The 14,669-nt window shown below is 33.3% G+C and overlaps 4 protein-coding genes across 9 annotated transcripts; 2 read left to right on the top strand and 2 right to left on the bottom strand.

Annotated features, from left to right (window-relative positions):
* The first annotated feature begins 894 nt into the window (after positions 1-894).
* LOC109806383 (Haloacid dehalogenase-like hydrolase (HAD) superfamily protein) lies at positions 895-3,249 on the top strand. 2 transcript variants are annotated; one of them, XM_020368769.3, is made up of 9 exons: positions 895-1,053; positions 1,174-1,255; positions 1,356-1,421; positions 1,512-1,609; positions 1,718-1,755; positions 1,882-1,969; positions 2,080-2,379; positions 2,562-2,627; positions 2,983-3,249. In XM_020368769.3, exons 2-9 carry the CDS (start codon positions 1,195-1,197, stop codon positions 3,136-3,138), a joined length of 873 nt encoding a protein of 290 aa, XP_020224358.1. In that variant the 5' UTR covers positions 895-1,053; positions 1,174-1,194; the 3' UTR covers positions 3,139-3,249. The 2 variants fall into 2 exon arrangements, with proteins under 2 accessions (XP_020224358.1, XP_020224359.1); XM_020368770.3 differs by having other exon boundaries at positions 921-1,053; positions 1,179-1,255.
* Positions 3,250-3,779: 530 nt separating this feature from the next.
* Positions 3,780-6,632, bottom strand: LOC109805977 (Ubiquitin fusion degradation UFD1 family protein). 5 transcript variants are annotated; one of them, XM_020368295.3, is made up of 10 exons: positions 6,496-6,632; positions 6,321-6,366; positions 5,964-6,038; positions 5,607-5,631; positions 5,463-5,495; positions 5,226-5,347; positions 4,981-5,111; positions 4,678-4,901; positions 4,321-4,568; positions 3,780-4,194 (listed from the first exon to the last, which is right to left on the bottom strand). In XM_020368295.3, the coding sequence occupies exons 2-10, from the start codon at positions 6,321-6,323 to the stop codon at positions 4,099-4,101; spliced, it is 957 nt and encodes a 318-aa protein (XP_020223884.1). In that variant the 5' UTR covers positions 6,324-6,366; positions 6,496-6,632; the 3' UTR covers positions 3,780-4,098. The 5 variants fall into 5 exon arrangements, with proteins under 5 accessions (XP_020223884.1, XP_020223885.1, XP_029128762.1 ...); XM_020368296.3 differs by having other exon boundaries at positions 6,493-6,607; XM_029272929.2 differs by having other exon boundaries at positions 6,468-6,570.
* A 167-nt stretch (positions 6,633-6,799) lies between these two features.
* Positions 6,800-9,556, top strand: LOC109805529 (scarecrow-like transcription factor 11 (SCL11)). The gene is made up of 5 exons (XM_020367628.3): positions 6,800-6,958; positions 7,105-7,205; positions 8,494-8,575; positions 8,680-8,765; positions 8,954-9,556. The coding sequence occupies exons 1-5, from the start codon at positions 6,917-6,919 to the stop codon at positions 9,204-9,206; spliced, it is 564 nt and encodes a 187-aa protein (XP_020223217.1). The 5' UTR covers positions 6,800-6,916; the 3' UTR covers positions 9,207-9,556.
* A 620-nt stretch (positions 9,557-10,176) lies between these two features.
* On the bottom strand, positions 10,177-12,627 carry LOC109805526 (scarecrow-like protein 30). The gene has a single exon (XM_020367626.3). It carries the CDS (start codon positions 12,299-12,301, stop codon positions 10,268-10,270), a length of 2,034 nt encoding a protein of 677 aa, XP_020223215.1. The 5' UTR covers positions 12,302-12,627; the 3' UTR covers positions 10,177-10,267.
* Positions 12,628-14,669: the final 2,042 nt, after the last annotated feature.

Genomic DNA, 14,669 nt, shown 5'->3' with positions numbered 1-14,669 from the left:
AAGAATGTAAATTTAATTTTTACATTAAATATTATTCAAAAACTTGTTATCAAAATTTAATTTTAGTGTATAATTTTAAATCTAAATAGATGAAACTTCATAATTGATTTTATTTGATAGATAAATTACTAATGATTGCTTTCAGAAAAATCTAAATTTTTACATTTTAAAATTATTTATGTTAATAGTCAAACGTGTTACAAATGTGATTCTAATTATTTTGAATATAATATGATTTATTTTAAATATATTTGATGTGAAATCAATCATACATATAATAAAAGTGTAACAAAAATGAAGAAATTCCTTTTATTATTTTTATAGATTTAGTCTTTATTATTAAAATATATATTATTATTTTTTCTCTCGATTCATATAACTGCGTAAATTATTTCTTTATATATATATATATATATATATTACATGTATAAATACTAAAATAAATTAATTTTTATAACTAAAAATTTACAAGTAAAAATTTATGAAATGATAGAGAACAATCAAAATAAAATAAACAATATGATAAAAAGAAATAAAAAAAAGATTTTTTAAAACAAAAGAAAGCACCGACAAACAATTCAAAAATTATCCTGTACTTTGCAAAATGACCCCCAACTACTTTGCTGTTCTTATTATGCGTCTGCAGTTAGCAGCTTCACGTGGGCTTCTGTCTAAAAGTGAAAATAAAACAAAATAATTTGTCACTTGTTTTATTTTATTTAGTTGAGAGAGCAGAGCCAAAAATGGAAATCCAAAGATTGCAAGTTGCAACTTGTTCAGTTCTGGTTGCCGCGTAAAAAGAAAGTAATGGCAAAGGGGTTAGAAACTTAAAAAGACAGGCACGTGGCACTATGGGAGTGGACAACGTGGTACAAGTAAACATCAACATTTAAGATTCTTTTTCTTTTCTAGTTCTGCATCATCGATCTTCAATACAGTAACAATCGCTTTCACTCAACGCCATTCTGTATTTAACCCTTCAATACTTCTCTCTTTCCCCTTCCCTTCTCTACGATCTGCTTCTTTTTGCTAACTGTTCCCATTTTCAACACTGTAAGTTTATCTCTCTAGCTTCTTGCTTTTGAATGTGATGATCCATATAACGTATCTTGATTTTCTTCACTTTTGAGTTTAACATTAACATGATGCAATGGTTCCTTCTTTTGCGTCTAGTTAAGCCTACTAGAGTCTGAAATGGAAAACGGGGATCAGTTCCAGGAAATTTCAAAGACCAAATACAATTGTCTTTTATTTGGTAAGCCTTATATTATATGGTCACTTTCTCTCTCTTACATGCTTCCTTATTCTGCCTGGTCACATTCATATCTTGGTTTTGACATTTTGATTATTTTCAGATCTTGATGATACCCTTTATCCTTTGAGTTCTGGATTGGCTGAGCAAGTTAAAAAAAATATCCAGGGTAATGACTTCACCGAATTTGATATGTGATTACTTGAATGTGTGTGGATTTCACTGAATTTTATTAGTTTTTAATGAATGCGTTGCACAGAATACATGCTTCAAAAGCTTGGGATACCGGAAGCTAAGGTTTCCGAGTTGTGTTTTTCGTTATATAAGACCTACGGGACAACCATGGCTGGTCTCAAGGTATAATTAATTGAATCGAACTCTTCTTATTTGTTAAAAGGCTCTTTTATTTGTTTATTTAGATGTGATGGTGAACGAATCAGTCATTGTCTCTTTCCCTCTCACCAGGCTATTGGCTTTGACTTTGACTATGATGACTTCCATGGGTAATTGTCTTTACATATTTCAGATTTGTTCTATTTTCCATTATTTTATTTTAATAGTTACAACTTGCAATCATGTGATGTGATATATATAACAACGAGCATCTAAGACTACTTTGTATTGAGCAGCTTTGTTCATGGGAGATTGCCATATGATTTACTCAACCCTGATCCTGTTCTGAGGGGAATTTTGCTAAACTTGCCTATTCGAAAAATTGTGAGTTTCTTAGTTCTTAAATATTAATTATTTAATGTACAAACTTGTACCATATTCATAGCTTTCTCTTCAGCATAATTTGTGGATCATATATGTTTTTTTTTTTGCAGGTTTTTACAAACTCAGACAAGGCCCATGCAAGTAGAGTGCTCCACAGGCTTGGATTGGAGGATTGCTTTGAAACGATTATAAGCTTTGAGACCCTGAATTCCTCTAATAAATTGAAAACTCCAGACAATGAAGGTGGCAGTGAATATAAACCATGTTCCACGGAAATTTTTGACTTTTATGAGTACATTTGCAGGCCTGATTCTGATGCAGTGCTTCCAAGAACCCCGGTTGTGTGTAAACCCTTTGAAGATGCATTTGAAAAGGTTTTCAATATGGCAGATATTGACCCTCAAAGAACTGTGAGATCACCAATCCTTCTTTGGCAACTATGATTTTCCCTTCTGTCTCAAATTCTAATTTAACCACTGTCATGATGACCTTGCAGTTTGTGTCTTTTGTGACAATGAATACTGATAGTCATTTTCTTCTGATTATGTGCATTTTTGTGACATTATATTATTTATTTGTTTTGCTTTTCCAGTTATTCTTTGATGACAGTCTCCGCAATTTACTAACCGGCAAATCCTTGGGCCTCCACACAGTCTTGGTAAGTAACAAAATGCTAGTCAGAAGAACTTATTTTTGACTTTTTTTCCCCTGGTGGTAATGATGTCAAACCACGTATAGTAACCTCAAAATCATCATGAATGACACAATGAGCATAAAAGGAAGCATACCCAGTTATTGTTAATTAAAATAATGTACGTTTCAAATTATACCTTTGTGGAAACTTGACAATCCTATGCATGCACATGTTCTTATTATTAAATTATGGATGTATTAGTACGAAATTATAATTTGAAACCCCCTTAACATTGGATCAAAATGCATCACATCTCAGTTAAAATAATTTATGATGAAATTTGAATTTAAATGTGAAATCCAATGTGACACGCATGCAGGTGGGTACATCCGTTCGAACTACGGGAGTGGATCATGCCTTAGACAGCATCCATAATATGAAGGTGGCATTTCCAGAACTGTGGGAATCCGACGAGAAGCCTGAAAGTATCGAGTGCTCTAGAAAGGTTTCCATTGAAACATCAGTGATAGCTTAATAAGTCCGAGTTCCGAGAACTTTTGGTGTCTAGTACTGTATTGGAATACGATGTTGATTAATGTTGTTGGAAGAATTTCATATATTTATATAAATAAGTTTTTATTCACCATTTCGGCATTTCCCCTCTCCTATTGGAAATGCATAAACATTCAACTCAAGTAAGAGGCACAGACAGTACGTTTTGAAAACAGACAATGAAATTTTTTTGAGTAGCATGCCTAAAGAACCCTGCGTGCAACTTATAAGCAAAAAATCGGCAAATTTCACTCAAATGTGTGATTATTATTGATATAATGATAACTTGGGGCGTGGTTGTTTAAACTTTTTCTAAAATACTTGAAAGGAAAAAGTTAGGTAGAAAGCTTTAGAAGAAGGCTCAGCGGGTGAAATTCTATAATTCTTTCTGCCCGTCTGTTTCTTTGGGTTTTAACAGAATGGGATCCGATGTTTGCCTTACGTTATGAAGGTAAGACACTGCTCAGTGCTTACCCTCAAAATTTTCTTAATTTATCGTTAGTATCTAACTGTTTGTTATGAATAGAATGCGTGATACATTATCCCACCATGACTGTTTTATACAAATTCCATTCAACTGCTGAAAGCCTGAAACAAAAGGCTGGACAGAATAGACGCATTGCATAATGGATGAAAAGTGAAAACTATGATATTGCTGCAAAGTTGACACTGAAACAAAGGCAAATAAATCAAGCAAGACTTCAATAGTCCTCTTGAAAACTTTACATGATCGTGTAATTGCAATCTTCCTGGAATAAGGTATTCTATGGATTGTCCGATGTGATAACTTTCTGTTTCATGAGGTAAACATCCCACGACTATATATGACATAAAAAACAATGATATGCCAAAGTGGATATGGATTAAGCTCTAACCAATGTTGGCTCAACTAATGTTAACGTAAACCGAAAAGACCACAATAAGAAAAATAGCCCAACAAGGATCAACTTTTTAATGAATACTTCTTTCCTGTGAAAGCCTTGAATGTTGGTTCTTCTTCCTTCTGGGATTTCTCTTGATTGGTGTTTGTCTGAGAAACCTAAAAACAGAGAAAAATTGGTTAGGGGGCTTACAAAAGACTAATGCGACTTAAAATAGAGTTAATGAATCATATATTTAGTCATTTCTGTGTGTTCTCCGGAAGATTACTACTGCTAAGAACTACCTTGGGTGTTGTTTGAGTGCCAGATGTAGTTGCATTTGACCCAAACACAAGCTTTCCATGAGGTCTATGAGAAGCAGTATTTGATGACTTAGAATCAGAACCTTTGATTTCTTTGTCAGTTTGTTTTTGCTTTAGCTCTGGAGAAGAAATTTGTTCAACTGGTTGTGTTGAGGGTTTCCCATCTAAACGTCTTCCAGAACCAGTGAATGGACTGAACCGTGCAATCTTTGCTGGTGGCTCATCTTCAACTGAAAAGCCAAAAAGAATATAGTCATAATCTGCAAATGAATTATTCATTAAATAAGACTGCGGAAATTCATAAAAGCATCTTTCAACATATGATAAAAGAATGACAACCTAATGGCTGTTTCCTGTCAGATAGAATAGATTTTGCTTGTTTCTCAGGTTCTTTATAATCAAGAGGTGGAGCAAAATCAACTTCACAGTCTGTTTCAATTATACTGACTGCAGGAGAGGGTTTGGTTTCAACTATGTCAATGTAATACTTCTTGTTGTTATAGGCAACCATTATAGTGTCACCAGTTGTTAAACATGAGTAGGTCCTAAGTGAAGTCTCTAAGCTGCAAATAATCAAGAGAAAGAAAATATCAATTAACACACTGCGAAAGCTATAACTAAATGTTGTAAAAGAATACTAACATGGCTTTTGGATTCGAGATATCCAAAAAATCCTTTGTGTGAGGCTGCAGCTTCACATATGTTCCTTTTGCAAGATTGGTGTTTTTCACATTTACAATGTCTCCCTCTTGTAGGAGCATATTTTCCATCATCTGACAATAAAAATAGAAGACATCATAATCATAAACTGTAAATAATGGAAGAAAAATTCATTAAGCAGAAGAAAATCAGAAAATAACAGAAACAAAGAAGAGTAAATCACAAACCCAGTATGGTATGTATATGATCCCTTCATCAGATACGAATTCTAGCACCCCACAGTGGGTAACTTTTCCGGCAGAAGGATTTTTAAGTTGAAATAACATGGGATACTCTATGTGCAAAGACGCTGAAAAACATAACCAGTAAAAATCTCGACATATGTTTAGATGAATAAGCCTAGTGATTTAGCACGAGGGGAAAGACTGAATCAAATTGTTGAAACTACACCAAAAATGACTTACCAAGGCGATCCAGGGCTGAGGGAGGCATGATAACTGAAGTCAACAAGAAATGTCATAAGAAATATTCTATATGCACAAACAGATTACCAAAGTTTCATACATATTTTGAATCAAAGAAGTAAAATGTAAGCTGATGGTACATACTCTTATCACCCTTTTCCAGATCTGACTGCATAGAATCAAGAGAACGTGGAATTAATTTAAGATTTCGTACCACATGCTGATGCAAACATTTTTTTTTTTTTTTTTTTTAAAGAGTGCTCTGTCCAAATTTTATGCAAACAAAGGATGCTCCAATGTCACTCATAAAGGAGTATAGCGAGCCATGTATAGCCAGTGGCCACAGATCACCCCTTGAGCAAGGAATGCTCAACAGAAGCACGACTATAAGACCCAAACTCCCAAAGCATATGTTCACCTTTGTGAATAGAAAAGTTTGATGATACGTTTGGATGAGATGCGAGAAAATAGTAAGGGTAATTAGTATAAGTTTTATGATACCTTTTCGATGAAGGAGACAGGGTAACAACGATACATCTGTTCAAAGGTTGCATATTGATCATCCCTGTCATACGCCTGCAATTTTTTTTAAAGAAAAAACACAAAAGTTAACCTACAAACTTAGAGCAATAAAATTATGACGACTCATGTGATCAAAAGAAAAAATTGTCAACACTTAGGCAATTAGGTTCCTAGGCATGTTGTGGAACACTATATCATGCTAATAAGTGACACCGGTTAAGTTCAAATTACAAGAATCATGTCCCAATCCATTCAAATTTACAATTTTTGTTGCTATTATTATCATAGTTTGCAGAATAACAACAGAAAAAATTGAAAAGTAACAGGTCAGCGTACCATTGATAACCGCGGACTAGAATATGACTAGAAAGTCTGCGTGTACCTGAAACAAAAAATTAAATTAAATAAGCAAACAATATATGTTTGAAACACAAAACAAATGATAATGATCACGATCCAGCCACATGATATATGTGATCATACGATAAATTTTGTGGAATGTTACGACAACCTTGAAACGAATGATGAAAAAGAATAAGAAAAGCTGCGTTGGAAACTCCGAGAGTCACCACACCGCTTACATGCTTCGGAAGAACACGGTTATAGCTTTTATAGGTTAGGACTCTGATTGTTTTGATGTTTTTCTGTATGCAATCTTTCTCTTTCTCGAGTTGTTTTGGGCTGGACCAAACCAATGCTGTTATTGGGCCGGCCCGTTTATCAGAAGCGTGTCCATGGCCCGATATTTCATTTTTATCTTTTGAAGGACATGTTCGTCATTTCGATAGATTTTTATTTGTTTATAGTTGAGACAAAACAAAACAAAACAACGATAATCAAATAAAACCACCTTAACAAATCGGAGGACCTAGGTTAAGGTTGCGGTGCTGGTGGTAGAGTTTAAATTCGAAAGAGGAAGTTTGGAAGGTGTAATGGCGAGGCGAGAACTTTCAAGCACGTTGAAGAACTTGAAGGTAAATATTATCAAGGGAGCGCTAGCGCTCCTCTTTTTCAATTTTCGTCGTTTCTGAGATTTGACCTAGAATTGTTTAATTCGAAATTAGAGTTGAAAATTAAGGGATAATGATGTTTTTTCTCGTTCTGTTTCGATGTTGGGCAGTTCATGCAAAGAGCGTCTCTGAGGGAGGAGAAAACCAAGAAAGAAGAAGAGGTTAAACCTGATGTCAGTTTTGGCGCATCCACAGCGGTTGCTAGAAAGTGGTATTTTTCTCCACTAAATTCAAATAAATTCTACTGATATTAGTTTTTCACCACACATTGTGGCTGCTAGCTTAATTGTTACTTGCCCTTGTTTGTTTTGGCTGATACATTTTAGAAGTGGAATTAAAATTATGGTGTTGTGATGTTTAGGTATTTGTATCTGCGTCAATAACTATGTACGGAGTGGTTCTCAATTTAAAAGTTGGGCTTTTTAGTTAAACAGTTAATTGTTTTGACAGTTGAGATTCCTCATATCATTCATTGTGATCCTGTATTACTTATGGGCTAGCAACTCAAAGTTGAGACTTCGGAAATTTTCACTATTTTATTATTGTGTTATGGGCTATGGAATGAGATTCTCTTGATTGCCGCTAATTGAAAGAGTGGTCATCTTGGAGTAATGAGTGAGGCCTTAAAAACAGTTCTTATTTTTAAATTGTAAACTGGTGTGCAATAATTACTAATTACTTGTGGAATATCTGTATATGAAGCCCGGATACTCCAAAAATAATAAAGTATCAGTTTTGTACCCAAATCTGATAACGTTATGCTAATGCTAATGATATGGCTAGATACGCATTCAAGGAATATCCTCCAATTTGGTACTTTTCTTTTTAAATTTTGTTGACTGATACATTTGAATGCCATTCCCCATGCTTTGAACTGGACTAAAATTACGTATGGCTCCAATAAGACCCTAATCTCTTCCTCTATATCCTTGAAGCTGTGCTAAATATATAGATTCAAGACTTATCTTGAATATGACGACTAGTGATGTTTATTTATTCATTTATTTTTTTGACATTCGATCATTGGTTTGGGAAAATATGGATGTGTGAAAGCTATGTAACTGCGTTCTTTTGTTATAAGTGTTTTTTTTTAAAGTGTGACCACCATCCACTGATATAGTCATGTATTAATAACTAATAAGAATGATCAAGTCTCACTATAAGTATTGTGCATTTTTGTAACACGCACACACAGCCAATTTCGTTAATCTGTCTGTAAGCTGTTATTGTATCATGTATTTAGAAAAAAAATTCTGTATCCCTGTATCTATGTCTAATAATGTCCATGGTATGTATGTGGGCATCTTGTGTTGCTTCACATATACCCCTTAAAATCTTGCCAAATCTTTGTTTTTCACCATCCACTATCATACCCATGTTGTATCACCAGCAAACATAAAACAATGTGTCTCACAAAAAGTTTCCTTTCGACTTTGGTATATAATTTTTTCTATCTTTTTGTTTTTGTTAAACTTGACTGGCTTTCTACATATATGTAGTGTGGTCATAATGGAAGGTGATCCCCATCCTGGAGCATTTAAAGGTCGAATGTCATTTCAAAGTTTTAATCCTTCTGTTGATGTGAGTTTGAAGATTGAGACCTCTTTCTTTATTCACATAGCTAATCTAGATCTTGTGTTCTCTCTTTTGATTCTTTTTTAATGCCTAAGCCTTGCCTTTTTTAGAAATTAAACGAGGAAGAAGCAAGACTACGTCAACCAGCAGCTGAACCTACCATATCTAGAAATCAAAATACAAATGTCTCTCTCAGGTGATTTTCTTTGCATAAACTTCCTGTAGATATTTGGTTTTGATTTTTTCCCCCATCAAGGGTCCAAAGGTTCTGTTTATGGTTTGAGTACCTAATGTACCTCATGGCCTGGTCTTTTTTAACGGACAAAGATTGAAAAAATTTCCTACTCCATGATTTTAATTATGATTATGTTTGCATTGTTTCAGAGGAAATAGCTCTTCAGTAGAAGGTTCAGGATGTGCAGAAGCAGACAAAAAGAGTTTGGATGTCAATGGCAATGTTAAAAGGAAACAATCTGAAGTAACTTGTGAAGCACAATATCCTAACAAATCACCAAAAAATGATCACGATGATAAAAAATCATTGCCAAGCAATAGTTTGGGCTCTTTCAAGAAACCTTCTGGAGATAAGCTAGATTGGAGTGTTCTTAGACCATCTAGTGTCAAACAAAGTAGATGATTTTATTGATTATTTAATAGCAGACAAATTATGCTAGGTTTGGTTCTGTTTCAGGCCTTGGGCATTTATATAGGTAGTCGTGGTTCTGTTGGGCTGTTCTTCCGTTGGTATAAAGACCTTCACAATTTCTTGTTAAGATTCAGGAGTAACCAGATTTAGTTTTCAAACTTTTAGATTAAAGGGCTAAAACAAAAGCCTCGCGAGTGTTTTTTTGTATCATTATATATTGTATTTTATGAAACTGTTCGTCTATTGGAGATTTGCTTTTAGCAGTTATATATATTATGATATCAAATTGTAACGTGGTTACAATTGAAATATTAATTCATTTCCGTAAGGATTTGAGCTTCTCCGACCTTTTTTCTTTGGTAATTTGTTTTTTCTGAGAAAGGATTCATCAGCCTCTCCTCCCTTGATATGAAATTGTGTTATGTACATCAATGGAGGTGATTTGACTTGGCTTCCAAATAATATTCTGACTTCGGACCTTTGAATCCTCGTGTAGAAAAACGGGGACCAGTCAAACTGAAGTTGCAAATCATACTGCAATCAAAGTTAATGAAGGCTTTTTGAAATGATTGGAGTCATTGATTGATAAATTAACTTGGAAATCTCTGAGAGGCAAATACAGTATATAGTGCAGAATTGAGGACTAGATCGTAAAGGCTGCTTGTTTTTCTCACATAAGACAGTCAAAACGTGGCACATTATTAAAGATGTCCATATCTATTCCTTATATGAGAGTATTGTCTGCTACTTTTACTCAGATGTAGCTGCTGTTTTTCTGTTTGATTTGTTCATATGATTTTTACTAGATTTGGTCTCCATTGTTGTATCCTTTTTCTTATTTTTGTTTCTGCCTTTACTTACGATCAATAGTTAATTTGTGCTTCATCAAAAATGGAAATGTGTCATGTCAAACCAGCTAGAAAGTGAATTGATCAATATCTAAAATGAAAACACAAACGGAGAAAGAGAAATAGCAAAGAGTAGTTTATTGCATTTTTATAAAACAGACCTATAAGTAGATTACTAGTTACAAGATACATTCTTGACATTGCTTAAGCAGGAGTCCAAGCAGAAATGGCATTCAGAATACGCCCTTTCCACCCCTGCAAAACCCACTTGCCATCCTCTGCCACTACAAAATCTTTGTGATATTCCTTCTTCACTATTTCTTTGGCATCCTTCACCAACTGAGGATCGAAACGGACTTGCTTCAACCCAGCTCTCAGGTTCCTGACCTGCCATTGCTTGTAGGTCTCTGGCCTCTCAACCCTCTCAGCCCCCTCACACGCTATAACATTGATGGCATCAGTTCCAAACATCCCTTTCTCAAGCATCACTCTTTGCGGGTCTTCACGAAGCACATTAACCTCAAACATATCAAACAGTGATGAGAAGTGGTAGAGTGCCTCTCTGAACCGAGTCAGGAAAAAGGGTGCACTATAAGTGCCATTGACCACCCCATGGACGAAGATGTTTGGATTGATCTTCCTGATCAACTTCAACACAGCATCTCTTGGACAGTTCACTGCCACAGTTTCATCTGGCAGGTTCTTAAGCCTGTACAAACAGCTAACAACAGTTACTTCGTTCCTGTCTATCTTGAGATCCTCAAGTGTTATAGTTTCCCATTTCTGTGCAAGGCAATTGTATTCAAAAGGAACCTTCCACTTCTTGCAGTAGTTTTCCAGTCGCCTTCCGGTCTCCTCAACCCTTTCTGCAGGCCGAAAACCCGGTTGTGGAAGTTCAATTCCTGTTATACGAAGTTTTGGAGGACCTCCTTGCCTTTCTGACAGCAATTTGACAAGGCAGGGCCACTGAAAACCATAGCAAACGCCAAAGTCAATGACATGAACGCTGCTCTCATTTTTCACAAGACTAAAGATTGTCTTGGTTGTCAATAAATTTGACAACATCTGCAAAGGAGAGGATGTAACGAATAGTTTGTAAGCTTTCAGCATATCTGCAGAAGTTGCCACTTCTAGGGGCATGTATGATGGGGTCCCAGCAGCCAACCTTATCTCAAGGCCATTGGCAAAGTAATGAGCTAAACGCTGGAGTCCATCCCCATGAGGTGAAGAGTGTTGCCTTATCTGGCTGAGTAATTCATTTGCATTCCTTTGGTCAAAGCTTGCCACTGCCTGTGCACATTGAGTTAGAAGGGTCCATAAATCTACAGCTGCACCTGCTTTGGTTGACCCTTTCTTTGAACGTGAACGTGTTGCCTTTCCATTGGACCCTCCTAAATCAACAACACTCTGTGATGGTTCAATAGTAGCACAAAGTTTGGATTGACTTCTTCCACATTGATAACTCAGAACCTCATCTAAGATCTCTGGTGCCTCTGACTCGTCAGAAAAGACAGCTGAAACCTTGTTACCTCTTCTTCCTTCTTGTTCATGAGAAGCATCATCATCATCATCGCCCATCTGATGGCTTCTCTTTTCTCTTGGTGCTGAATCTGAAGCAGATTGAAAGTAGTCTTCCACCATCAGTGGCTTGGTCTGAGACTGGAAGAGATTCCAGGTTCCATCATGAAAATAACCAACAGCTTGTGACCCCCCAAATTGATCATGAGGGGTTTGTAGTTGTAGAAAAGAAGAGTCAAATTCACCAACAGTGTTAACCAAGTCAGACTCATATGAGTTATCAGTGGTGCAGCTGCTGTTGCTCTCAAAACTAGCAGTGCGACCATAATTTTCATCAGAGTCTGTGATGTCAACGCTTTCATAACAAGAAGGGTTTTGACGTTGTGATGAAGGGTAGCTATGGCCAAGGGCATCGTAGAAGGACTTTTCAGCAGCCTGGAGTCTCAAACACTCCTGCAACATGCAGGGTTTCCGCTCCAAATCATCTTCCTCATCCATGAGGATGTCGCTTATGTATCTGAGGATGGGGTTGGCATACTTGGTTACCTCCGTGGATTCTCCAATTGAACTTGTGCCAGAAGAAGGGGACGATGAATCATCAAACTCAAACCCCTTCGTTACTTGGTTCTGATTTGAAATTACCGATATAGGACCACCATAATTTTGCACAAGAGGATTCGAAGAAAACATGTTGGACTCTACCAAGAAATTAGAAGACATGTATCTGAAGAAGTGAAGATTGTTTCTAAAAAGGAGTAGGAAAGTTTGATCGGAGCGAAAGAAAGAACAAGAAACAGATGAGAAAGGGAAAAGAATAGCCCAAGGCAAGATTGAGAAATAGAAATCTAAATAGGTGCCTCTAGACTAGACTCTAGTGATGAAAATCATAGAAAATATACATGATAAGAAAGGAATGAATGAGAGTATAGAGCGTGAGGAAAGGAGAAACCAAGTACTACCTCGTAAACTCAGACAATCTACAGCACAAGTTTAACCGACAGTGGCTGATGCCATTGTTATATACAAGTTGGAATGATCCATTATATGTTTGAGGAGCAAAGGAAGGTTCTAGGAAGGACAACCAAGTCCATTAGTCAAAGCCGCCGAGCCCTTTTTCTTTTTCCTTTTGCTTTGCTACTATTTTTCATGTTGACTAGTACTACATTTTTCATGCATCATAAGAAAATTAAATTTAATTCAAATATAATATTTTACTAACATCAACTACTAATAGACTGACACGAACACGGGTTAATGGTGGAAATGGATCCCTTGACTTTGTGGTAGAGGGAAAGTTAGGATAACTTAATACATTTAAACCGTTAGATTTGTAATAAATGATCAGATTGTGATACATGTACATTTAAGTTAAAATATATATTGTACACGTGTCACAATCTGATTTATTTTTATACATTTAACAGTTGAGATGTATTAAGTTACTATAACTTTCTTTCCCCAAAGTCAGAGAATCCGGATCCGTTAATTGTTTGGTGTTATCTACTAGAAATTATTGAGTCATTGGAAATAATTTCGTGTAGTAATTGAACTTTTAATTTATCAAAAATAGTTAATAAAATTAAACTATACTAATCACTGTATCCGTGTGATGCACTGATTTATATATAAATAATAATATATGAAATAAGTGAGGTTCAATTTTAATTTTTAAATTTTTTATTATTGATTTTAAAAAATTAAAATAATAATTTTTAATGACTCAATTAAATGACATAATAACTATCATTCAAATTTTACATATAATTAGTTATAATTAAATTAAATATTTGGAAAATCTTACTCTATACAAATTTTTTAAGGATAATTTTTACAATTTTAATTTATTTTAAAATTTTTAATAATTATTATTTAATATAATTAATCTTTCATTACATCTCCTCTCTCTATATATATTTCAAAATATCAAAATTTTACACATATAAGGATATAATATCGTTTTACAATTTAATTAATAAAAATGCCCATATACATTAATATATGTATTTCTTTTTATAAAAAATATGCAATTGATAATTAATACCATTAAAATTTTGTATATTTTATTATACCTTTATAGTTTTTAATAGTTATATCAAATGAAAATTTATTTACGTAAATTTGATAGAAAAAATCATGAAATTTTTTTATTTATAATAATTTAAAAATGTACATAATTATTCGCATTAATTTAAAAGCATTCATAGTTAATAATTATTATAAATAATTATTTATTATGTCATGTTATTATAGCTTTTTGTATTAATAATTTTTTATATATATTTATGTGAATTTTATATAAAAAAAGTTGGTGGAAATTTTTGGAAAAGTAATATCTCAATACATAATATTAATTTTTAATAATTTTATTCCATCAAATATTAATAATTAGTATAAATATTTTACATGAAATTTAACGCAATAATTAATTTTAATCAAATTATGTGATTTTTTTCATTTATAATTACTTTAAAATTATAATAATTAAATACGTTAATTTTTTTATGACGTTGTTACAAAATTTTTTTAATATGTTATATAATAATAATAATATTATTATTATTATGTTGTATATTACATAATATGTTTTGAACCAATATTTTGTATTTTTTTTTGTAAAATTTTTTAATTAGTTGTATTTTAAAATTCTCTATAATATGAACTTTATAGAATTTATTTTCAATAATTAAATTACTTTTATTTTAAAATTACCCATAATATTATTTTCAATAAAAAAATTCCAACAAATATTAATAATTAGTATAAATAGTTTACATAAAATTTAACAAAATAATTGATTTTAATCAAATTATGTAATTTTTTATATTTACAATTACTTTTAAAACTGTAATAATATGTGTTTAAATTAATATTTTGTATTCTTGTAAAATTTTTAAATAATTTTTTATTTCTAAATTAATATTTTTTTATTCACAAATTAATTAATTGTATTATAAAATTATCCGTAATGTAAATTTTTTAGTGAAATATTTACAATTAATATAAATGTTTTACATTAATTTTTTAAAATATTTTTAAAGATATACTGTAATAGAATAATTTGATTTAAAAAATATATTTTAAGAAACTA

The sequence above is a fragment of the Cajanus cajan genome, chromosome 10 (genome assembly GCF_000230855.2).
Source record: "Cajanus cajan strain Asha chromosome 10, NIPB_CcT2T_4, whole genome shotgun sequence".
In the NCBI taxonomy this organism is placed as follows: domain Eukaryota; kingdom Viridiplantae; phylum Streptophyta; class Magnoliopsida; order Fabales; family Fabaceae; genus Cajanus; species Cajanus cajan.
This window is presented reverse-complemented; position numbering and strand designations above follow the sequence as displayed.